The following is a 26,745-nucleotide window of genomic DNA, read 5'->3' on the forward strand; positions in this document are numbered from 1 at the left end:
TGCCCCCAAAATAGAAAGGATGAAAGAAAGAAAAAAAAGAGAAAGAAAAGAAAAATTCAACAGTAGAAAATAGAACTTTGCACAGGTAACTGCTCATCAAAATGACTCCTGGAGCAGGGCAGGGCAGGCTTTGGAGGTGTGTAGTGAAGGAACTGAGACTAGTTACCTAATACCTCCTTTTGATTTTTGACTCTGCCTCCAAGTAGCCATATGACCCCAGGCAGCTTCTATTACTTTCTGTTTTAGCTTCTCTAACCTGAAGACAATAAAACTTGGTCTCTAGGACTACTGTGAGAATTAGGAATTATATATTTAAAGCCTCTGGCATACTGTAGATATTCAATACTGGTAGTATTGGATAGTACTTATGTACTATTAGCTATTTTTATAATTGGGCTGTGTTTCAAAAGGTCATTTTCAAGTTCACTTGAAATGATAAAAACTGTCTTTTTTTAAGTCTTGGTTTGGTTCCTGAGCAAGCACAGAGCAGCCTATTTATCCCATTGTGTAAAGGACCTTTTATACAAATGCCTTATGATGAATTCTGGGGCTTGGGAGATTCTGCTTTATGTAATGAGAGCAAGAAGTGGAAAGGAATGAAAACTTTTCTATTCTTATCTCAGATTACACAGTTTGTTAGTTTTAAAAATAATTATAAATGTTGTACACTTTCTTTCACAAACTTTGGAAATTCTAGTAGTCTAATACACTAATAATCTCTGATTTTATCATTCAATGTCATTCCAATATTTTTCTTTGTAGTAATTTTTAATAAAATGGGAACCATACTTAGTTCCTATGCTTTTAGCCAGTTTTAACTTATCTGGATATCATCTACATTCTTGGACATTATGATTTTAATGACTATACTACATTCCATAATATTAAATACATCATATGTACTATAACTGATCTACTATTATGGGAATTGGTAGTTGTGAAATTTTACCATGGTAAAGTAATGATGTCATGAACTCTAGCACAAATCTTGGCTGTAGCTCTGTTACTACTTTAGGATTAATCCTCCCCCCCAAAAAAAAACAACTATGGAAAATGATGCATGACATCTTTTAGATTTTTGACAATTATTGGTATATTGCCTTCCAGAAAAATATGTACAAGTTCCTGCTACAACCAGCTATGTATCAAATTGCCTGTTCCATTGTATGTCCACCGTGTATATTTTTTTATGTTTTTCCAGTCTAGGAGATGACAAATATTATCTAATATCATTTTACACCTTAAAAATTTTATGTGTGTTATCATCCAACAAACTTTCCAGAACCCAAATCCCACCTTTTAAGACTCAGACCCTAAATCATAGGAGTGCTTAGCACCACAAAGTGGCCTTAAATACCCTGCTTTTTCATGCACAGAGGTTTTTGCCTTATAGAGCTTTTCCTGGACTCAGCAGTAGTGCTTTCCTGTTCTTCCCAATGAAAACTTTTTTTTCCCCCAGAACTATTTATTTCAGGGAGGTTTTGAGAGAAAAACTACTTAATAGGATTGATTTGCCTTAATTTGTGAATAATTAATATCACGTAAACCTGTACCTTCAAAAGAGTGTTCTTAAAAACTAATGAGAACCTCTAGGGGTTCTCATTATTTGGGGGGGTGGCTACAGAATGAAATGGAAGGGAGTATAAGATAAAAAATCAGGAAATATGCTACTTTACTTGCCTTGGGATCTATTCTCTGGTCAGTTCCTCTAGGCTAGTCTTGTTTGTTCCCTAGCTCTTTCCTTCCTCTTCTAAAACTTCTCACAGAGTAGTTCTCAGAGCTCAGCCACACAATTGAATCTCTGGGGAACTTTGAAACTTCTAAGGCCTGGGGCCACCCCAGCAGTCTGCATTAATTAGCTTTCTTTTCAGAAGCTCCCCTGGTGATCTTTCTGTGTGGTCAGCATAAAGAACTCCTGTCATCATAATTCTCTAAAGAGCTAAAATTTCACACAGCCTCCCCCTGCAGGGACTATAGACCATGTAGGCAAAGAGCATAAGAGATCAAATCAGATGAAAAAGAACACCAAGAAGAAATAAAGAAAAAAGAGAGATGAAAGGAGAGAGAAAGAAAGAAGAAAAGGAAGAAAAGAAGAAAGGGAGGGAAGGATGGAGGGAGGGAAGGATGGAGGGAGGAAAGTAAGAAAGAAAGAAAGAAAGAAAGAAAGAAAGAAAGAAAGAAAGAAAGAAAGAAAGAAAGAAAGAAAGAAAGAAAGAAAGAAAGAAAGAAAGAAAGAAAGAAAGAAAGAAAGAAAGAAAGAAAGAAAGAAAGAAAGAAAGAAAGAAAGAAAGAAAGAAAGAGGGAGAAAAGGAAGAAAGGCAACTAAGCAAACCCTCATTAAGTGATGATTTTAAAGATAAACCTGGAGGGGAAAAGAGTTCCAATCAAAATGGCTGGGTAAGCAAATGGGATACCCAAACCCTTTCTTAACCACATCAGAATTATAACTAAACTGCATAACATCAATCATTCGGAGCTGCCTGAAATCTAGCTGAATAAAAATTGTATACCTAAAGATATTAAAAAGAAGCCACATCAAGGCTAGAAGGAGGGGCAAAGATGAGAAATGGGCTATTCCCACACCCACATATGGTGATTAAAAAATTGAAAGGAACATCTCAGCTACAGAATACCCCCCTGAGGAGTGAGAGCTCCCAACCCTGCACCAGGTCTCCCATCCCAGGGTTCCAGTGCCAGAAAAAGAAGTCTCCATAACTTCTGTAAAAACCAGCAAGGATCATGGCGGGGTGAGACAAAATGCCTCTTGAGTCCCATGCGTTCCTCTTGAAGGACCCTGCATGAACTTACACTCATTCTCTGTGACCTCCAGCACTAGGATAACAGCTTGAAAGGCACAAGGGACGTATGAGGAGAGACCGAATTGTTTGACATCAGGGCCAGAGCTGGAGGGGAAGCTTTCTCACAGACAGAACTGCTGGCAGAGGATATTGTTCTTTTTCTGAGACCTCCCCAACATAGTTGGCAGGCGGGCACCATACCTGAGTCTCCATCAACCTTGTCTCATACTGTTTGCTCCACCCTGATTATTCCCTGGGACTTCATGCCATACAACTTGAGGCCTCACCTAAGCTGTTTCCAGTGGTTTTTCCTTATGAATGGCCTGTCTTGACTAATGCTTTAGACTTTCCTAAAATCCTTCAAGCAAGCAGCATCTATCCTCAGCATGCCCCTTACCTCTCTCCCTAAGTGATCCCATGGCCAGCATTAATGGCAACTGGCCTTGGTTTAGCAACTTGGCCCCTCCTGGGTACTTCCAAGCTCAGCACAGGTAGCATTATCAGCAGATCACTTTATAGCTCATGCTGTGTGACCCCTTAGTAAGTTATAAAATGTCTAGTCACTGGGTTATACACCTGAAACTAATATAATGGTGTATATCAATTGTAATAGAAAAATTTAAAAAAATATTTAAAGTTAAGAAAAAAAGACAAAACTAGATAGTGATGTGGGAAAAGGAAGAGACTCAGAATCTGAAGATAAGCTGATGTGCTGGTCCCAATAACGAATTGAGCAGAACTCTGGTCTTCAGCCTGTTTCACCTATAAGGAAACTAGAGAATGTATCTTTCACTGACACTCCCTGTGGCCCCTATGTTTACTTTCTTTCCTGCTGTACCTGATGCCAGAAGTATGCTAGGCCTTTAGGGGCTATTCATACCCTATTTGTTGAACTCCTTCCTGACATCCAACTCAATCTGTAGTTTGTTTTCAAAGGCAGTCTCATATGTTATGCAGACATATTTAGAGTACTATGCAAATGAAGTTAAAGAAGTGAAGACCTGCAGCTGGCTATGTCCTCTGATGCCACTGACAGGAGTCCATTGTTCATCCCTGGGAAACACCTGACAGAATTTCTGCCTCATTAGCAAAATTACTGTAGTTAGGGCACAAACCTTGGTCTTTGGGAGAAGGTAGAGCAGTCAGAATGTACAGTCTCTGGATTCTCCACTTTACCTAATCAGGCCAGACATTGGTGACTACAGGAAAGACTGACTGTTAGGGAGCTGGCTGCAAATGCAGCCAGAGAGGCCCCTCCTGTCTGCCCTTCTGAGCAGGTGGGGCACGGCTGCAAATGGCCATGCAGCTGTGCCACCAGCCTTGTGTTGTGCTGTCCATGGGCAGCTTCCCCAGATGTTTGAGGGCTCAGGGGCATAGCACATCATAACTGTTCTGAGGAGGCCTGCAAACCTTTGCCATGATTTTGAATATAGCTAGTACCTCAGGAATGCTTCAAGAAGCTTGACTAGGCATGATCTCTTCTACTTCCAGTAATAGCTCTTAATAAACCCCACTGTCCATTTTCACTGTTGTTACTTTGGCTGAGACCTTCATCTTCTGTCTCCTGGTGATGTGCAAGTAACAGGCCCCACTAGTCCTGCTTCCAGTCTTGTTTCCTCACAGATCCTATCATCTACCACCAAAGTCTATGAATGCTCATCTCTAGCCATGTCATTCCCATGCTGAAGACTCCTTATAGACTCCCATGTTCTGACAGTAATTTTCATTCCTGGCTGCACATTAGATTCATTCAGGAGCCTTTGTGAAAATGTAAGTATATAGGGTCCCATCCTCAAAGATTATAATAAGAATTGATTTGTATAAAATACCATGAAGAATCATATATCAAAGGACTTTGTTGAAACCCCTTACTTAGCTTGGCATTTGGGGCCCCCTGATAGAGTGGATCATCTTTTCACCTGCCTTGCTATGTTCTCTCCTGCTTCTCACTCCAGGCCTTCACTTTTCTGTACAAGCTCTCTATCTCTTCGAAGTCTTGCTCTAAGGTTACAAACTATTGTTCATTTTTCAAAATGTTTCTGTACTGTTATTACCTCTCTTGTGAAGACATTTCAAAATCTTCACATGGAGTTGGTTAAATCTTCCTTCTTTCTTCTCTTCCCCCCAACTTACTGTTCCTTCTGGAATTGTTGTTTGTCTGCTTCACTGTTTATCCCACCAGCCTGACATACTCCAAGGACAGGACATTCAACCACATTACCTATGTCTCTTCACTTAACTATGTCTACCCTAGGATAGAGACCATGTGATATTAATGTCCATATTCACCAGTGCAGGGGCAATGCTGTTCTGTTCATATGTTTTAGCAAACACTGTCTTCTTATTATGAAATATAAAATGAACTATATGTTTCTATGTTAACTTGTACAATTCTCACAATAGCCTATAAGTATAACAATTGTCCCCATTTTGCAGGGGAGGAAATTGAGGCAAAGAGAAGGAAGAGAATTTCAATACATAGTGGGGTAGCATACATGCTAGTGTGTGTAGAAATGTGTGGCTCTCTGTTCTGTTTATACACAAATCTTTATGACTTATATTTCAGCTAGCCCTTTGTAGCAACAGAGGCTTCACAGATGATAAGCTTTTGCAGGAAATAGTTGACAACATCATGACTAATTTCCAGTACAGTTTTCTTTGTAAGGTAGGCCAGCAATGTAATGTGTACCAAAGATATCTGGGTCAAAAGAACAATGGAAAAAAGAACTTTTAATAAATACTCAGTATATCCTCATCTTCTCTAGGGACTTCCCTGCCTGATCACAACTTATCCCCTTAACAATGATACAGAGTAGAACTAATTTTACAGATGATAAAACTAGAGCTGAGTCAAGGGAGGTCACTTAGCCATTGTCACATAAAGAATTAAGGGAAGGTTGGAATTAACTAGTCTGTTACCTCTCTCCAACAGAAAACTGCCTCCTCCTGGTGTACCATTGGACTCTAGCTTTTCTGTTTTACTTTTGCCTTCAAAAATAGCTTATTTTTACTAAAAATGAAATATAAGCCATTAGGAGAGAAATGTAGAAAAACAAAAATTGTAATCTGACCAACCAGAGATAAAACCATGAGAAACATTTTGAGAATTTTTCCTTTCCAGTATTTTGCTGTTATTTATATTGCTAGAGGTCAATTAATCTGCTCTTTGACTTTGGTTGTAGTTTACATACAAGTCTGTGTTTTCAACTTTTGTTGTTAAGCAAACACCCAAAGTTGTCCAGCCATTTAAGCCACAGTGTGGAAATGGCCAGAGGGAAGAAAGGCAAGGGTGGGAGGGAGTATAAAAAGAGAAAAATAGGGACACCTGTAATAATGTAAACAATAAAAGTAAAAGAAAAAAACTAGATTTAAGTGGTTAAAAATAGAAAGAAAAGTGACTCTGGTGAAGAAGCCCAGGGTTTGGTTTAAGTAAAATGATGAGTGGGAACCACTCTGAGAATTCACAGGGACCACAGCAGGGAAAGAAAACCAGCCCACCTTCTCCAGCTTTCCTAGATCAATCATCCCTATTTCTGCCCTTCCTGTTTCTTTTGCAGGCAGCAATTTAAATGATGGCTTGTGGCATTCGGTCAGCATCAACGCCAGAAGGAACCGCATCACTCTCACCCTGGATAATGATGCAGTATCCCCGGCTCAGGACACCACCCGGATACAGATTTATTCTGGAAATAGTTACTACTTTGGAGGTTAAATCACTTACCTTTTGAGGTTGGAAATAAAGGAGGGAGGGAGAATGCAGTGGATATTAATTTTTCTATTGTGATTCTTTCTTCGTCAATTAGACCATTCTAACACACACACATATACACAGGCACACCCCCTACCAAACACACAGACACAGGCAGCCACCCCCATGCTTAAAATAATGGGAAGCAAACTCTCTCACAACTGTGCAGATATAAATTATCTAGGTCAGTGCTGAAGAAAAAAAAGAACTTTAGCTGTAAGAACTGGAGTTACATAACATGTCCAAAAGAGATTTTTATAACCATGCCAAGCTCTGTGATCACATTTGAAAGAGAAAACTCAGCTGAAAACTTGGAGAAAGTATCAATAGTCAGCAGTGCCTGAAAGAAGAGATATCTAAGTGAGAGGGAGAAGCTAGCACTCTCACTCATCTAGGCCACTCATCTGGCATTTTGTTGTCTTCATCCCACATCCCTGGGGGCTATTTCCATGAGTGGGGCAACTAAAAATGGGGAAGTCATAGAAGGCCCATGAATGCTTAGCTCCATATGGAGCAGCCAGTACAGACCCAGCCCTCTCAGTGTTGGGTGAATCCTGGAAGTCTTTTCCACTACAAAACACAGGGAAAACTGGTAAAGGGGAAAAGCAAGTGATTAGCACTTAATAGATTTTTATAGTTACATATATTTTTATTTAGTCTTTTTCAAGGTGCCCCCTTTTGTTAAAAAAATAATATCTAATTTCTTGGTTATTTGTTTTTATGTTAGAAAAAATATCTAAAGAGTAAATAATTTCAACAACTGTCTGACAATGAGCAAGACACTTAGTGTTCCTGAACTGCCCATACTGAGGCCATGGAATTATTGGGAGAGTTCTGTGATATCAAGGTATAGCTCAGCATTTCCTACCTGGCAGGAAATAGACAAGCTGGTTTCACACATTGTAAATATAGGCATGGACTGGGGTTGGTCTACAGTTGCCAATCTGTTTCTCACTAGGAAACTGAAGACATATTGTGTGTAAAATTATAAAGTGCAATCTCTAATAGGATTTACAAATCATGTCTCTCAGACAAGTGACATGTGGTTAAGCTTTGAAATACAAGAGGAGCTCTTCACAGATGTGGTGTATACAGCAAGGTATCCCAAGAGGGAAGCACTAGGGAGCAATCTATTTGTGGTTTGGTTTTAGGGCTTCAGGGATGGACTCTGTCCTTTAAGTCTTCTCCATGTGTGCATATAACACATTTCTTTGAAAAGAGAACATTTCCATTCTCTGTAAATATTTTTTGTGTCTTAGCTCATTTAATTCATGAAGTGACTTTGTGAAGTAGGTAATTGTAGCCCCATTTCACAGAAAAATAAGACTGGTATTTGCTTAGATGAAATAATTTGTGTGAATAGTAGAATTAGGATTCACCTCCAAATATGTTCTCCACAACCCACTGGCAATAACAAAGGATGACAACTAATGTAGAACAAAAGCTGTGAAAGGAGTGTCTTGGGGCCCCAGTGATATATACCCCAAACTAGTAATTTTGCATCACATGCAATGCTTCCAAAAGAGAAAGAAAAGCAATCATATTCTTATTTCTATTTAAAAAAACAAGGAGCATAATTATGATATGTAAGCACCTGAATGCCTCCAAGGAAAAATGGTCCCTACCCCAAATTAAGATCCATCTAAGGTCCTTAGATGTGGATCTTGGGGCACTAGGGTCAGAAGGTGAGGATTTATCTGTGATTTGAAGTGTTTAAAAAACTCCCACACATAGACTGTAAACTTAAGGAAACTGAAAAATGAGTTTGAGTAATAGTCAACTTAACATAAATTCTCTCTATAGCTTCAATTAGAACTCCTAACATTTCTCTTCATTTTATAGTGTGTGTGTGTGCTTCTGAGCTATTAACCATCTGCCAGGCTTCAGACCAGCAGTGACTGTCTATTAGAAATGGCTGAATAATTCCCAATTATTTATGGGTTATTGCCATGTTCTCAAGCTTGCATTTGCATATTGTCTGAACTTATTGAAAATATTCAGATTGGAGTTTATAAAGAGCTCCAGCATTGATATACCTATTTGCTTTCTACCTATCTTAAGGAGGAGATATGCCTGTTACAGACTATGCTAAATTTGCATGATGCATGTTTTAAAAGAACACCCCTTAAGAAAGTATGGTGTTAACCTTTCAAGTGTGCTATTACAGCCCTATAATGGTGTGCACTTAAACCATTAATGTCTTTAGTGTCTGAATTCGTTTTGCACATCACTTCAAAATTCCAGTTACATTTCTATGTGTACCTTTGTCAGTAACTAAGCCTATTAAAGCTAACTAATCAGATAGTTACTCTGCTGCCATCCTCATTCAAAGCATAATTTCCTTAGAAAGTGTAATGCAGAATTGAATAGTGCACTTAGAAGCGTGTTTCAAGACAGAACCAGCATCCCCATGTAGTTAACAATAGGCTGTGTTCTTGGGGTAATTGAAGTGTCCCAGGCAGAAGAATGGCACACAGTTTACCTAGAGAAAAAAATGAAGGACAAGATACATGGTTGAGTGCTCATATTCCCTTCAACATATTGTTTTTTTTTTTTGGTTATGTACAGTAATTAAGCATGCTCCCCTTTGAACCAGTTCTGTCCCCTTTCTGAGAATACTAGGATTTACAAGTAAACTCTGTGTACTGCTGTGAATGAAAAAGCACCACAATAATTACAGCTCAATATCTTCCACAGATAGGTCTCCAAAGCAATGACTGATCATTTCATCATTCTTCTTCATTTTTTTCTCTGTCCCACAGGATGCCCTGACAATCTTACTGTTTCCCAATGCTTAAATCCTATTAAGGCTTTCCAAGGCTGCATGCGACTCATCTTTATTGATAACCAGCTCAAGGACCTCATTTTGGTTCAGCAAGGTTTCCTGGGGAATTTTAGCCATTTACACATTGATCTGTGTAGCATCAAAGACAGGTAATTATTGTCTCTTCTCCTTTGTTCTCCCAGTCCCCACATCCCCATTCTCACTGCTCTAAATATGTGTTTCTTTAAGCAAAATTCTAATTCGCTGATATTAGCCACATTAGAAATAATTGAGTTGCCTAATAGAAAATATTTCTGAAAAAATTTCAAACCAGAGAAAAAATGGTTTAAATTAATTGAGTCTTTCTTTGTGTTGACTTGCAGTAACTGTGATATGCAAATTAAATCAAACTAAAATTTGTGAAATAATTAAAATTTTGTGCATAAACACCATTTGATTACTTTGCAGTTAAGAGTAAAACAAAAAGGGGGGAGACATCACTTTTCTCCTAAACCATTTCATTTTTCGCTGCAATGAGTGTCCTTTCTTGCACATGAAATGAGCATCAGGCTACCCAAGATCCTATAATAGAAGTTTGGGCAGTGCCCAGCTCTACATAGACACTCCCAGGTTACTGGCCTTTGCTGTTACTAACCTTGAACCACTTCTTCTTTGGTCCAGAAGAGATCAAACCCTGGACCAAGAGAATCAACATGTTCACTCTGCAACCTACAAATCTAATAAAAGCTTAGTTTTTTTGTCTCTCCTGGGATCTGGTTCCTTTTGTGTTAGAAGTTTCTAGACTCAAAGACATACTGCAGAAAATATGTTAAAAGTATGGATTCTGAATTTTCAGCAAAGTTCCCCATGTTTCTTCTCTATCCATTGCCTCCTACATATCTCTGCTTCTACCCTTCCTGTCTAAAATACTATTTATTAAAAGGAGAAATGACACGTGTTAGGTGCAAGCCTCTGTGTTGGTGAAATAGAGTGTTAATTTTCATCAGGGAATAAATTGGTTATTACAAAAAGTGCAATAAATGATCAGGAAATGTACCATTATCTATATTAAATATGGCAGATGCAACTTAGTCTGGCCTAATAAAAATGAGGTCAGTAAGGTGTTCAGGAAGTGGTGCTAAGCCAAATTTTACAGAACAGAGAGACCTAGATGAGGAGTGCTGGGTGTGGGTGTCAGATGATTTGGTAGGATGCAGCATGTGAAATGACATAGGAATAGGATAGGTCATACTTGTAAGTAGTATATCAATTCAAGACGCTTATTTTTCATTTTAAAATCTGTAATATTTAGATAATTTTTCAATTGATGGTAATAGTTTAATAGGCAACATTTGCTTATCTTATTGGCATATAAAATAGCAGTATGTCTTACAATAAATAGTGTCTTAGATTTAACAAAATATTAATCAGGACGATTTTAGGTCTCTATGGTGGAGCACATGGCAAGAATATGGTTAGAGATGTGGATTAGTATTAACACAAGAACTTCCAGTGCCCATGAAATTTGTCTTCATGCTCTAGGCAAGAATCAGAAAGGAAGGCAGCCAGATCTGCCTAGTGAAAGAGTACTCAGGACATAGGAAGAAAGATGGATTGAAGGAGAACCATCCCAGAGCTGGAGATAACTGCCCAGGCCAGCGGAGCAGTGAGAAGTAGTAGGGCACTCTAGTGAGCAGCACAAAGTGAGATGTGCAGATCCCAGTCTCTGATGTTAAGAGTGACCAGTGTAATTTGGCAGAACTTTATCAGAATGTTTCTCTGTTAATATCCCAACATAGGAGATAAGCATAAAATCACAAAGACCTCTTAGCTCTTCTACTTTCTCTTTTCCCCAAGTGACCAGCTGGACATCTGGGTAATAAAATGTGTCCTTCATTAGAATTTGCTAGTTTAGAGACCTGAGAATAGAAGATGCTACACAAAGTGGTTGCTGCCCCCTTTAGTCTGTTGATGATGGGAGTGAAGCATCCAACTTCATCAGCTAGTACAGCCTTTGTAAATTGGAGATCAACAGAGGAAACATTTATCAGTAGGGTTATCCTACCACACCTTAATTTCTAATAAAGGAAGCTTTTATTTTGCTGAAACGAAAAACATTACCATCTATATTGCGTCATTACTTTTGTGTAATTGTAGTGTGTGAAATCATATTACATACAATTTTATTGATGTATAACAATAAGGGATTGTGCTTAGTTTTGTGGGTAAATGATATGTTTTTCTTCATTTACCAGACAGTGCCTGTAACAGAAGAAAAAACCATGGAAAAAGGTTTTGCTTAATTATTTCTTGAACTTATATTTAACATTTATTGGAAGAGGGCAGGGGTTAAAAAAGCAGGTGGTTTCTCAGTTTTTTGTTTTATTTTTAAGGTATTAATTACTGTAAACTCAACTTAAGGGCAAGTGCAGAGTCTTTGCCTTCAAGAAGTTTGCTACTTGAGGGTGGGGTGGGTGTGGTTGGCATATGAAGGTGGAAGAGTCTAACTGTGGTTTTTCTTACTTGTGTTCCTGTCAGAAAAGTTCATCGAGGACAGCCTTTGGTCTGGCCTGCCAGTCTCTTATCTCCCAAACCAGTTTCTTCTGTGCCTATTCTTGCTAGACTATGTATGGAGACCCAGGCCTCTTGCCTGGCCTCACAAGGGTTTGCCCTTCCTGTTCTCTCTAAGTGTCATCTGACTTGGCTATGCAAAAAGAACCAGGCCTCTCAGCTCCCCTTTCTGCTGGCCATCTTACACACACACACACAAAGGCTTCTAGTGCTGGTCACTGTGGGAAAACCAGATAGGAGAAAACCAAGATAGCATTCACAGAGGATGCTTGTATAATTTGAAATCTTAAGAGCTTTCCCCAGTGGGAGTCCTTTAAACATATTCTCTTTAGATGGTGCTTAAGCCCACTGCCCAGCTTGTGCATGTTTACAAAACCATCCTTGGGGCAATTCTTTGAGTAAAAGCTGGGTGGATCCCTTCCCAGCAACTAAGGACTCAAACTAACATTTTGCATTTGAACGCTTGGCAATTGCAAATTTTCTGGTCTCAGGGAAGAAGGGATTTAGAGTGATTGCCCTGACCACACTTTGGTAGCAGGAAAAGTGCTGGCTTTAGGAAGCTTCCTCTGCAGAACAACACAGTGCCTAGGAGGCAGAGCCCTCTGATAGGAACCACAGTTGGAGCCAGAGTGGAACACCCCCAATATGTACTTTCCTCTGATTTTTCTAAACCTCTATAACACAATGTGAAGCCACTCTCTCACCTCTGCAGGCAGAATCTCCAATGTCATGTTTACACCCCAAGCCCCTGTTCTCCAGGAGCTATATTTATCTTGCCCCCCTGAAACTTGAGATAGGCAAAGCATGATAATCTGAACTACCGTAGAGCTAAGTAACCTATATGAATGCTTTACTCCTTCAGCAACTGTTTATCCCAGCCTCAATTACTGAGCTTCACAGATGGGGGGACTGAAGTGGTCTTGTGTTCACACCACAGTGTAATTAAGATGTGGTGAGAGTTTACAAGCCATGGGGGTGCAAGGAATAAATACCCCAGGTTTTAAAGGTTAACTAAGATCCAGAGTTGTATGCCAACTTTCTCATGGATCCACAGCTGCAGTCTGGAGATGAACAATGCCAGTGTCCTCTCTCGTACCAACTATCCAAAAGACACTAATCTGGCAATTTTAGTCATTGTGTGCCTATGGCTCTAAATGTGTAAGCCCATCTTCTGCCCAACCATTTTAAAAAGTTTTTAGGAATATGCAATATATTAAGTTCATTGTAAATGTTATGTACTTCTAATGAAACTCCATTTCTTAAAAAGGATATTCAAAGTGATGTGTGATGTCAGGCAGGGACTAAAAGAAGTAAGTGTGGCACAGTCCCAGTGGCCCAGGTCAAGGATACCTTTTGCTAGAACTTTTCTTGAGGGATCTGACAAGTCAATTCCAGGAGCATGTCCAGTCTTGCACAGTTCACAGCAGAAGGAACAAATCACCAAATGCTGTCTAAAAATTTGAATAAGAGACAGGATCCAAGGTATAGAGGACCAAAGGGATGCTGATGAGCCAGCTGTCTGAGATGAGGAAAAGTGGAAGTCATGGCTGAGGAAATTCATTAATTGCAGTGTGGATGGAACAAAGTCTATTTAATACCCAGTCCATTACTCATCAGCTTGAGATATGACACATATTATTTAACCATTTAATATGTGTTTTCTCTTTTGCAAAACCAAGATCATAAAACTTACATTTGCACTGATCATAGGCACATGAGATTTGGGGGCTCAGTTGCATATCTAATAAACAGATACACAGTAAACATTGCCATGTTAATTCCCAGAGCCAAAAGTTTGCTAACTCTCTGCTTTCCATGGGGAGAAGGGAAGCCAAAATCTCCCTCTGAAGCTCCTCCAACCCCCACCATAGCTAAGAGATCCCCAGCAGTCTCTGGGGTAGAACCCCATAGACATACCTCACATGTGCTCTCTAATCAATCTGCTCTGTGACTCCCTTGGACTTTGATTCCTACTTCTTCAGAGGAGCTGCCTTTCTGGAAGACTAAACCACTCATTAGGAAAATGTGCACCAATTTTGTACCAAGGCTATGGTCATTAGCTTCTCCTAAAACTTTGGTCTAAGTGCCTGGATAAGGTGAAAAAAGCTTGTTATATGCTTAGGGCATATAATTTAAGGCAGTCCTTATTTCCAGATTCATGTACATGCAGACTCTCAATTTATATGAAGCTGGGAGTGAGTGAATGCCTCCTTAAATTTGTCAGGTCAGTTCTAGCATGTCTGCATCAGAATTGCCAGTAGGACTTGTTAAAATCCCTGTGGCTGGGTACCACCTCTAGAATTTCTGATATTACTGTGAAGGCCAATAAAATGTGTATTTATACCAAATTTAAGGGTATTCCAGGTGCTGCTGTGCTGGTCTGGGGACTAGATTTTGAGAACAACTACCTTAAAGCTTCTAATCCTGGAGTTTGTGGGATTACATGGATTCTTACAAAAGGGGTACAGGTGCAGGGGAGAGGGATTGCTTTGGCCCCAACTGAGTCCCCAAGCAGCTACTCTCCTAATCAGAGTCTCATTGGGCTCTGAGAAGTTTCAGCCGCTCTGTATCAATACCACCCTTCAAAGAGGTGTTGAATTCAGTCCAAAGGAAACTGGACAGTCAACTGAATTCCACCTTCCTCTAGAAATTTCTGGTATTTGTCACTTAACTCCTCCCTTGCTTCCCACTGCAAAGAAAACTTTCCATGAATACAAATAAAGATCCTCAGAGGTGCCTGAGTAAAGAGATGTTTTGTTTGGAAGGGAATATGGTTAGAATAGCTGCAGGTACCAGCAAACACAATTTACTTTTGTGTTATTTTGAGGAGAGTTGACTCTTTGGGCTCACTGAAAATCTCAGTTTAATTTTTGCTTCTAGACAAGCCTCACAACCTGTGTGTGAGGGTGGTTCCATTATAATGTAATGGAATTATGGTATAATGTAATGTAATGAATGACTCAACCCACCAAAAAATACTGCTCCATACCTTTATAAAGATTGGTGAAAACTGAGTACCTCTGATTTTATGGCACCAGCAAAAGATTTCTGTAACCACAGGTCTAATTTCATGGGTCCTTTCCTCAGAGAAATGACACTGAAAAGGTCCTTAGAGATCATCCAGCTCTGGTTTTGAATGAAAGGAAATGGAAGTCTCACAGTGTGGAGCAGGGTCTTTGCTCCTGCGGGCTTTGCTGTTGCATTGTTATGACCATTTTGCTTTTTTCCCCTAAAATTAAATGATTTGCTTGTCTCAGTTGAGTGAATTGACGTGGACCATTTCATTAAATGTCTTTCAGCAAAAGAAGTTATTGTGTGTGTGTGTGTGTGTGTGTGTGTGTGTATGTTCATCCCGTAATCTCTTCCCATTTACTTAATACTCATTATTTTAAGAAAAGCATCTTCTAATCTCTCTGGTCAAGATTCTGACCTTCTTGATTCAGAGTTGGGGTGTTATAAACAGTGAGACAGAAAAAAACAACATTATGTTGTATGACCTGTCATAAACAGACTCATGCTAAAAATTTACCCTGTGTGTGGGAGTTCATTAAAAACAGTACTTCATATAAAGATATGACATTGCAGGATAATGCATATGTTTTAGATATTCTCTAAAATTGAAAACCATTACATTAGGTTCCAAAAAAGGGCAACACCCACACAATCTTAGCTTCTAACTCCAGAATGAGAAATGCTACAATATGGTGTTCTCTCTTAACTCATTGGATGAGGCCAAAATCAAAACAAGAGCACTTCTGCTGTTTCGTTTATTATTTTTAGTTTATTTAATGTAGGAAAAGAAAATGTTATATTTTATATAACAGTTACTGAACAAATGTCTCTCAATATTTAATTTTCACCATGGTCCTGCAAAATGCTCAAAATTATTCTTAGAGCTGGGCTTTTAAGAGCAGTAGTACCAGCATCATTTGGCTACTTGTCAGAAATGTATATTCTCATGCCCAGCACATACCTGCTGGGTCAGAACCTTGGGGAAGGGGAGCCATCTGAGTTTTAATAAGTTTCCAGGTGAATCTGATACCCACTCAGATTTGAAAGCCATTGGTTTGCTCCATTCTTATTATTTCAAGACCAGTGGTGTTCACAGAAGTTCAGTAAGCTCCTAAGGTTGCATGGGTAGTGTTTGGTGGTGTCAGGATTCATCCCAAATTTGCTGACCCCTCTGTCAATATAAATGTGGATGGCCTATTGACTAAAGGCCAGAGAGAGAGGAGAGATGGCTTGGGTAGCCAGAGCAGGTTAAGGGAGTGTCACAGAGAGAGTGAGATTTAAGGGAAACTTGAGGATCAGGCTTGGTTTAGGAAGGTCAAGCAGGGGATTCCATGTGGGTAGAGAGTGTCAAGCTGGGCCTGAGAATGGTTATGGTGCTGGGCATATGTGTGTCTGGATGGGAAAGGCTGCACTAACAACAGAAAAGAGAGCTTTAAGGTAAGGCTATAGTGAACTTGGCAGCACATAGCAATCTGAGGAGCACACCGTACTAATAGTCAATGCTTAAATCAGGGGTGTCAAGCTCATTTTTACCATGGGCCACATCAGCCTTGTGGTTGCCTTCAAAGACCCAAAATAATTTTAGGATGGTATAAATGTAACTACTCCTTAACTGTTAAGGAGTTGAAATTACATTTGGCCTCTTGAAGGCAACCATGCGGCTGATGTGACCCCTGGTGAAAATGAGTTTGACACCCCTGGCTTAAATAATGCTTCCTGTGTACCAGGCCATCTTATGGGTGTGTGTGTGTGTGTGTGTGTGTGTGTGAGAGAGAGAGAGAGAGAGAGAGATACATATATGATCACCACAACCGTGTGAAGTAAGTAATGTTACTAATTCCATTTAATAGAAAGAAATGATTTAAGCACAGTGGTACTAAGTAACTTGTATAAGGATACACAGCGAATACTTAGCCAAGCCTGATTAAAAACCATGGAGTCTCCTCGAAGAGATTATGCCTGGCTTTGCACTGTACTACTTCCAACTTTGCAGTTAGATGATATCCTACATGGTTCAGCAGGATTGAAAAGCAGAAAATGATGTGTTTTGATATTTGTTCAAATCATGAAGCAGGTTTTATTAACACAAGAACAGAAGGGACACAGGTAACAGTTTATGGACCACCACAGATGCCAGAGGCAATACCATCCATGTGGCTCATTTTCACAACCTGTGACAAGCCCACTGAGAGAGACTCAGAAAGAACCAAAGTCTCCACCAAGATCTTTACCTATGTCTTTGGTCTGATTAAGAAACATAGGAGTCTGGGAACTAGCTTGGACAGACTATCTTGATGAGAAAGATTCTGAGCCGATTTTGTAAGGATCTTCCATCTAAGATGCTCAGCAAAAGTAATGATTTAAAAAAAAAAAGTAATGATTTATTTGCTTCTTGAAAGAGGAATCCTCCTCACCACATACCCCTTACCTCTTCAAATGTCAGTATAGAATGGGAGCTTTGGAGGCCATTGAAACCTGTATTTGATCTGAGTAAGTGACCCTAAATAAGTGCATAGGCATCGTGTAACTGAACTCGTCTCTCTCATTACTATGAAATGGTACTTCTCTACCTGTGTATAAAGAAGGATACCAAGATACCTTTGACTCATGGAAAACACAGAATGTCTACAAAGCCAAGAAGAGGACTTAATTATGTCCAGACAGAGATGGTAGGACTCATCCCCAACAACTAGTAATCTGAAACTCTGATGTTGAAAAGAAAGCCAGGAAATTGAACTGGGTGAATTATCACAAGCACCTCAGAAGATAAAGGTTAAATTCCAAGAGCTATAGATTGGGGCTGAGGTAAGATGTGCATGTTCAGATAGAAGTAAGAAAATGTGTATCAAATCAGAATTTTTTGGATCACTTCTCCTGAGAAAAACTAACTATAGAATTAAGATGGTTTCAATAACATAGAAGCTAAGGAAATTTTTTTACCTGGATCACAACATGAAAAATTTTAGATACTCAAGACACTTATACTTAACTTTGTAGAATATATTTCTAGATTAATAACCAGAAGAAAGAGGTTCTTTTTTATTACTCCTTTCACAAAATCAATATCTCAATAAAGCCTTCATCTACCTTACTGATAAGGTCCTTTCATCTGTTTTGCACATTTTCCAAAAAGTCTTTTTTTGTGTAGCCAGTATCACATTTGGTTTTTCTCATCTTCGTTGATGTTCACTGATTGATATGCTGAGGCAAAGTATCTGTGGCTTTTTAATATTGTTCTGCTCTAGTCTAAAAGAATTCATGGCTGATCCACAAGTAATCTCCATTTATAGACACAGCTGGAAAAGAAAAAGGGTTTAATCTGTTTTGTGTTGGGGGAAAAAAGTAAGACTGACCTGTGATAAAATGTGCTCACCAAGACTGTAGTTCTGAATTCTTAGACTCTACTGCTCCCTGTACCAGGTATGTGGTTAGCAGAACAATATACCATTCACTTCAGCTCTCAAATACCCAAAGGGGATATTGGCCTCCCTGACTGGCAGATCAGGAAACTAACTATAACATAAGTTTAATAATTTACCTCAAAAACAGAATCAAACTCAGTATTTCAAATGATAAATCCCTGATGTGCACATTTTAGTAGAAAATTGGACACACTTCATGCCTCAGCTCCCTCAGTGGTCACATGGGGAAAACCCATTTCATCTCGGTGGGTATTTAACAAGAACAAGCTACTGTCATCAATCATTTTCTTGGGGTTGTAGCAAGGACTGACTGAGAGCAGAAGAATGAGAGTTCTGAAGGTTAGAACTAGGAGGGTGGAAATGGATCAGGTTCCAAATATCTTAGCCAGCCAGACTCTAAAAAAAATAGACTGAGGCAGAAAAGGATGATGCTTTCTGAATAATTTATTCACATGAATTTTATGTGTTTAATACAGTTTTATATTTTTATATTATTTTATGTTTTGGAATGTGATCAATATTTTCATCTGCTTTAAGTTACAAATTCAAATTTTTTTCCTTCAGGTTTAGCTTCATCTTAAAAAGATCATTTCAACATGATTTACTAGGCCAACTGTGGGGTCTTTCTATTCTAAAACCAAAATATACTGGGGACCAAGCAGTGGCTGTCTCAAGGCCTGGAAAAGGTGAAGGGAGACCAACAAACCTAGAGGAGATGGCTATGTGAGACCACTTTAACATATTAAACTTGAGTCTTGAAACTTGTTCATCCAGAACACCAACTTTATTATGAATGATATATCATCACCTTCCTTTCTGCTTTTACCTATGCTAAAAAAAACATTGTTTAAATGCTAAGTTTTTTTTTTCAATTGAAGTTCGATATACAGTATCATATTGGCTTCAGGTGTACAACCCAGTGAGTAGACATTTATATAACTTACAAAGTATCCATTCCGATATCTGTCCCATCTGGCACCATGCATAGTTATTGTAATATTATTTATTATATTTCTTATCCTGTACTTTACAACCCCATGACTATTCTGTAATTACCAATGTGTGCTTCTTAATCCCTCCACCTTTTTAACTTAGTCTGCCTACCCACCTGTCCTCTGGCAATCATCAAACTGTTCTTTGTATCTGTGAGTCTTTTCCTGTTTTATTTGTTTATTTTATTCTTTAGGTTCTTCATATGAGTGAAATTATATGGTATTTGTCTTTCTCTGTCTTACTTTTCCAATAAAAGACACTGGGCAGCTGAATGATTTAAAAAATTAAGACCTTTACATATGTTATCTGTAAGAGACTCACTTTAGATCCAAAGATACACCAACTGAAAGTAAAGGGTTGGAAAAAGATATTTCATAAAAATGGAAACAAATAAACAGAAAGAAGTGAATATAGAAAGACAGACAAAACAGACTTTAAAACAAATGCCATAACAAGAGACGAAGAAGGATCCAGCAATTTCACTTCTGAGTACTTGCCTAAAAAAACCCAAAACACTAATTCAAAAACATATAGGCATCCCTATGTTTATTGCAGCATTATTTACAATAGCCAAGATACAGGAGCCACCCAAGAGCCCATCAAATAGATTAATGGATAATGAAAAAGATTATTTTCACTGTAATCATTTGGTAGGGGACTATTCCTGATTTAAATAAAATAAAAATAATCATCATCACCATCCCAGATGTGCTTCTTATACAGCTTGAGGTTTATAGATTAAATTGAATAATTTTATTGAGAATTACAGAAGCTTACAATTTGACATGAAAATTATGCCTCCACATCAGCATGTATGTATATATATAGGTGTTTACATACTCATACACAAAGCATACATGATATGACATCAAGTGGTCCTGATGCTCCTCCTTTTTCTCTTGCTGCCAGACAGCCTGTGCTCTGCTAGTCTTCATGCAACTCAACCACTCACTCAATAGCTTTTTTCTGAGGACCAGCACATTTTTTGTCCTGGACCTAGGAGAGAGCAAAATAGACAGTTGTTGATTTTTCCAGGTTCTGGTCTTTCTCATGTTCTTGGATCCTGCAACTGTCTTTTACTATAATGGGGCATTGATTCATTTATTTCTTTGTTCCTTTATTTATTTTTTCATTTGTCCCTTGTATTTGGACCATCTCTGTGTGTCAGGTGCTGGATAGGAGCTGAGGATATAGTTGAGTGCTGAACACCATAGACTATCTCAGATTTCAGAAAGCTCAGTTGAGGGACACAGATTTGAACCAAATAATGATGGAAGTAAACATACAAGTTCCCGAATATTGGCATGAATAAAATAAACAGAGTACTAGAAGAAAATCTCAGAGAAAAGCTGGCTTATATGGAGTTGGAGCAATTTGGCAAGAAGGGTAGATGTGGCCTCATTCCCTGCAAACATAAGGGTTCTGTGGTCACTGCAATTTTGATCAACGAATGTCTCAGAAGATTGGACTTTCCAGTGTCTCCTACACTTCTGACTGCTGAATCTGATCTCAATCTCCTGTCTGTGTGTCCTCTGCTGAACTAACTCACTGTCTGGTGTGAGGGTGCAGGAGATAAGAAGGAAAAAATGTACTTTCTTTAGTGGTAAGAGGCTTGCTAACTGGGATTTTAACTAAAAACAAATTTTCTACATTTCCCCAAAACACAAGTATGCTGGGAATTCTTCTGTTTGCCATTAGTAACATCCCCTTGCTGATCCTCCTCCCTACCATCATTACCCTGGCTCAATGGGTAAAGGGTTTATTCCTAGTAATGCATTCCTAATATTATATGTGTTATATGTACACATATATTTAGCAAAATAAAAGAAAAAAGTCCATGCCTGTGCACCCAAAGCAAACACCAGTGTAAAGATGAGAATATTTTAGCTGGCAGTTTGGTGAATTAAGAGTCTTGGAAAGTGACAGCAGAAATGTGCATGTTAAATATCATTCCAATTACTACACTCACTTATGTTAACCTTGGGATTTATGTGAGGAGATACACCTGGGGGAAATGATATCACCTGATTGCCAGGGTCTCAAGCAAATAGTATAGAGAATAATACAAATCACTGTACTTTCCATGGATGTGAAATAATTCCTCAGCATCTGAGATATCTGAGAGGTAGAGGAAAACTGAGTCTTGACCAAGAGCAAGGTACACACCCATGGCTCTAAAAGCCTGGGGTTCCATGATAGAGTTTCTTTGAACCCACATTTGCAGAGTGGTGTAGGGACCCATATGAAGAGGTCCAAAGGATGAGCTCCTGACTACGTTAAAATTTTCACTTGCAACTATTTTATTCTCTACATCATAGTGAATTCATAACACAACTTCTCTTGAAAGAATTATTCTAAATGTGAGACCACTTTTTAGATAGGGAAACAAAACAGTTGAGAACTACTCTTATAGTAACAGTTTGCCTCATGTCTCTTTCCCATTTTCTAAAATATATATTTTATTGCAACTCTACTTACAGTGAAATTAAGATTCTACACATTCAATTCACATGTTCTCCAGTGCATGATGGAGCCTGAGGCATTAAATGTGAGAATCCAAATCCTCCAGCTTGTCTTTCAAGGTCTCCCATGACCTTGCCTCCTTCTTCCTATCTACCTTTATTATCTTTGTCTCCTACTACATTAATTCATCATTCCATCTACATGCATTTGCTGATTTTCTGCTATGTTCCTGTATGTATGTATGTTGGGAACTGCTTTGCCTGATTTCAGGAATTGTAACTGCCTCCCATGGCTAAAAATGAATGAGCAACCTCTGGAATGCGAGCCACAAAGAGACAAAGCTTGTCTCTGGTAGCAAATGCTGCTTCTAGCTACTCCCTTCCCTACCCCCAATGCATGGTCAGATAGTGTATGACAGGTATGACCCCTCAGAAGGGGGCAACCTAAGCCAAACATGATCACTTGGGAGGACATCGTGGAAGGACTCGGGGAGCTGCAACAAAGAGGGAGCTTTGTTGGATGGATGAGGGTCCATCGACCCTCATCCCCCGGCTATTCTGACATAGCCCAGTCCCCATGTCCTCTGGGAGAAGTGCTTCCTGGCTCTAATCCACTTAAGCCTGAAAACCTGTGATGGGAAAGATGGTACAACCCTTCACCAGCTAGAGTGGGGTCCAAGGTGATCTGGCAAAAGAAAGAATTCTTAATAATCCTGTGAAGCCTGCTTTGCTAAGAATGCTTTTAGTTAAGTCATAAAAGATCGAGCAGAAAATGAGTTTGTTTTCCCAAAGTCTTGCAGCCGTATAGCTGATAGACCCTGACTTAGAAGAAGCCCTAAAGGTTCTTTGTATACTATCTACTATTCACTGCCTGATAATGATAAGTTGTACCTGAACTTCTGTGGGGGAAAAAAATAATAAAAGCCTGTCTAGGCAAAGGTCAGTACTCTCTCCCCTTGAGAGAGTTGCCAGGCTTCTCCAAGGCACTCCCCTCTTGAGGGAGTAGCCATGCTCTTCCTTTTCCTCCTCAGGACTTGCTATTTCATGTGAATTTGTCTCATGTCTCATCTATAACGCCATGGGTACTGCAAGCCAGTGCATGCGTCATATGTATGTGTGTATGCAAATACATACATGTGTATAATATATGTGAGTATATATGTTATATATATTTTTCTGTCTTCAAAAAGCTCAAGAGCAGGTGATCCAGACAATAAACCAGACATTGTTCGCAAAGAAACTCATGGCATCATGGCACTGAGGGGTTTGAATCTACATCTGAGCTGCATTTTTGGCAGCAAACACAAATGGGAATAGAAGTGGAAACTTATTTCCCAAATGTACCACATCCTGCCCTGTAGCAGCCAGTCTCATCCATTGCTGCCTTCAAGCCCTTGCTGCTACTTTACTTTCTGAGTTCCCTTCTCAGTTCTTTTTTTTTTTTTTTTTTGCTGAAATTCTGCCTATCTTTCAAGGGCCAGTTTGAATTTTATCCACTCAGTGAAGTCTCCTGACTGCTGTTGATGTTCACAATTATCTTCCTTATTTACTCTGGCACTTTCCTTCTCTGTTTCATTTTGCTCCCAGTCATGGCTGACAACTGCTTTGCATCTGAATTTTGCCCTCCCAAAGAAAGTTCTCAATGCATTCACTTGAGATATCTTTTTTTGCAATTATTTGTTGAATAATTTAAACCTTCAGAACATTTGCTCTTACTAGCTGGGATGAACTGCATGTGAAGCTTGTGAAATGTAACATACTTCTTGGAGTTGGATACAGTACTGCCTCAAGATATGGAATGAACTTGATAATTTTTAACACTGTTGCACATTCCAAACTCTGTTGACTGCTGTCCAAGATTTGGGAATTAAAGCCCTTCACCTCTTTCTCATCTTGAAATCTTTCCAATGTTGTTCACACCAGTTAGCTCTCTATTTGAGTTGCAAGAGTGCCTGAGAAGGGCAGCTGGTGCCAGCTGTCACCATTCACATGGTGTGAAGTGCTCCTTCTGTGAGCACCAGTGAGCAAGAGTGTGTTTGGTTAGCAAGATCATCATAAAATTAGACAAGCACACCACAGCAATTCATGTGAGCAATGTCATCTATATATATTGCAGTGAAAGGAATAATGTCAACACATTACTTTTATTATAATCTTGTGCTATAAGAAAAAATGGGGTAGTTCAGCAAGAGAAAGTGAGTCTAAAGAGAAGGCAACTGAAGGGAAGCACACAAAATCTCTTCAGTGGTTTTGAAAAGATGTCAGCAGTTTCTTGGTAAGAGCATCTCAGTGTTCACCCTCTGGATTTTGTGAGCTCTAAGCTGTTCCTGGAGACTAAATTGGGAAAATTTGTGAGATTGTCATTTTTTACTTACTAAGAGTGGAACAAAAAAAATGTTGCTGGTGAGTGGCAATGTATCTGTAAACATGTCAGCTATTTATTGGAAGGTGAAATAATTGAAGAAGAGTAAATGCCTTCCATGAGCCCAAACAGCAACATTGGGATCATATATGATCCATACTTTGTCACCAATGTCTTTTTACGTTTTTTTCAAGAGTACATGGCAGAAACTGATACATCATTTGATTATGTTACATTCCCTAGTGTCTTCTAACATAGAGAGTTACCTCCAGCTTTTTCTAACCATCTAAATGCTCTTGGTAAGCACTGTGTGGTTGTGTTCTTATACTGACAGTACAGAAAGAGAAGGCAGAGTAAATCCACCCAATATACACCTCAGCCCAAGCACTTTGACTGGTCTGTATTGTGAATGGGGGGACATGGAGTTGAAAATAATAAAATACCTTAAAATAAACCTAACCAATATTGTAAAAGAGACACGCTTAATTAGAAAATTAAAAGACACCAAAGAAAGAAATTGAAGAAGATACAAATAAGTGGAAGCACATATCCTGTTCATGGAGACAAAGAATTAACATCATAAAACTGTCCATACTACACAAGGCAATTTACAGATTCAACACAATTCCAATCAAGATTCCAAGACATATCTCACCAAACTAGAACAAATATTTAAAAAATTTACGTGGAACCATGAAAGGTCCCACATAGCAACAGTGATCCTGAGAAAAACACATTTGGAGGAATCATGCTTCTAATGTCAAAGTCTAGTATAAGGCCATAGTAAGCAAAAGAGCATGGTACTGGCATGAAAACAGACACATGGTCAATGAAACAGACTAGAGAGCCCATAAATAAAATAATTAATATTCAACAGAGGAAGAAAGTATGTACAGTGGGTTAGAGATAGCCTATTCAATAAATGGTGTTGGGAAAATTGAATGAATACATGCAAAAAAATGAAACTAGACCACCTTATTACACCACACACAAGAATAAATTCACAATAGACCAAAGACTTAAATGTTAGAACTGAAGCCATAAAAATCCTAGAAGAAAACATAGGCAACAAAATCTCAGACATTGTTCTTAGCAATTTTTTATCACATATAATTCCCCAGATAGAGGAAACAAAGGACAAATAAACAAATGGGATTACATCAAACTAAAAGTTTCTGCAAGGTAAAGGAAATTCTCAACAAAATAAAAGACAACCCACAGAATGGAAGAACATATTCACCAATAACATCTGATGAGAGAGTAATATCCAAAATTTACAAAGTGCTTACAAAACTCAACACCAAAAAAAAAAAAAAGACTGAATAACACTTCTACAAAGAGGACATGTAGATGGCCAATAAATATATGAAAAGATTCTTTTTTTAATTTTAATTAATTTCATTTAGTTATTTTTCAAGTACAGTTTTTTGTCTATTTTTCCCATCCCAGCCTCCCCCACCCCTTGTTCCCCACCTCCCTCTCATTTCCACCCCCCTTAGTTCTCATCCCTGTGTCCTTCCTATTTGTTCCTCCAAATCCCTCCCCCCTTTTCCCCTTAACTTCCCTTCCTTCTCCCCTCTGGTCACTGTTCCCTTGCTCTCTATTTCAGTGTCTTTTTTTTTTTTTCTGCTTGCTTGTTTGTTTTGTAGTTTAGCTTCCTGTTAAAGGTGAGATCATATGGTATTTGTCTTTCAGCATCGGGCCTATTTCACTCAGCATAATGCTTTCCATTTCCATCCAGGTTGTTGCAAAAGGTAGTAGCTCCTTCTTTCTCTCTGCTGCATAGAATTCCATTGTATATATGTACCACAATTTTTTGATCCATTCATTTACTGATGGGCACCTAGGTTGCTTCCAGCTCTTGGCTATTGTAAATTGTGCTGCTATGAACATTGTGGTGAATAGATTCTTTGATATTAAAGTTTTAGGATTCTTAGGATATAATTCGAGCAGTGGAATTGCTGGGTCAAAAGGCAGGTCGATTTTTATTTTTCTGAGAAAATTCCATACTGTTTTCCATAATGGTTGTACCAGTCTGCAATCCCACCAACAGTGGACTAAGGACCCCTTTTCTCCACAACCTCTCCAACATTTGTTGTTTGTTGCTTTATGATAGCCAGCCTTACTGGTGTAAAGTGGTATCTCATTGTGGTTTTAGTTTGCATCTCTCTGATAGCTAATGATATTGAGCATCTCTTCATGTGTCTCTGAATGATCTGTATGTCCTCCTTGGAGAAGTGTTTGTTCAAGTCCTTTTCCCATTTTTTAATTGGGTTGGTTGTCTTCTTAGAGTGGAGTTGTGTAAGTTCTTTGTATATTTTGGAGATTAAACCTATGTCTGAGGTATCATTGGCAAATATGTTTTCCCATACAGTTGGTTGTCTTGCTAATTTAATACTGTTTTCTTTAGCCACGCAGAAGCTTTTTATTTTGATGAGATCCCATTTGTTTATTCTTTCCTTTACATTCCTTGCTCTAGGGGACATATCAGTAAAAAAGTTGCTGCATGAAATATCTGAGATTTTCTTGCCGATGTTCTCTTCTAGGACTTTAATGGTGTCACAGCTTATATTTAAGTCTTTTATCCACCTTGAATTCATTTTGGTGTATGGT

At 38.7% G+C, this 26,745-nt stretch overlaps 1 protein-coding gene and 1 non-coding gene across 3 annotated transcripts in view; both read left to right on the plus strand.

The window, feature by feature from the left end:
* Positions 1-26,745, plus strand: part of CNTNAP5 (contactin associated protein family member 5) — a 1,122,001-nt gene that overhangs the window by 632,876 nt on the left and 462,380 nt on the right. For both annotated transcript variants that reach the window (XM_053670714.1, XM_053670716.1), the window contains exons 9-10: positions 6,356-6,505; positions 9,309-9,480. In XM_053670714.1, the coding sequence (XP_053526689.1) occupies positions 6,356-6,505; positions 9,309-9,480 (322 nt within the window). The remainder of the gene's footprint in view (positions 1-6,355; positions 6,506-9,308; positions 9,481-26,745) is intronic.
* LOC119062826 (small nucleolar RNA SNORA51) lies at positions 24,423-24,555 on the plus strand. Its single transcript, XR_005085057.2, has one exon. It is a non-coding gene; the product is annotated as a small nucleolar RNA SNORA51 (small nucleolar RNA).

Source organism: Artibeus jamaicensis, unplaced genomic scaffold, assembly GCF_021234435.1.
Source record: "Artibeus jamaicensis isolate MK-2021 breed Jamaican fruit bat unplaced genomic scaffold, CSHL_Jam_final contig_61, whole genome shotgun sequence".
Taxonomy (NCBI): Eukaryota; Metazoa; Chordata; class Mammalia; order Chiroptera; family Phyllostomidae; genus Artibeus; species Artibeus jamaicensis.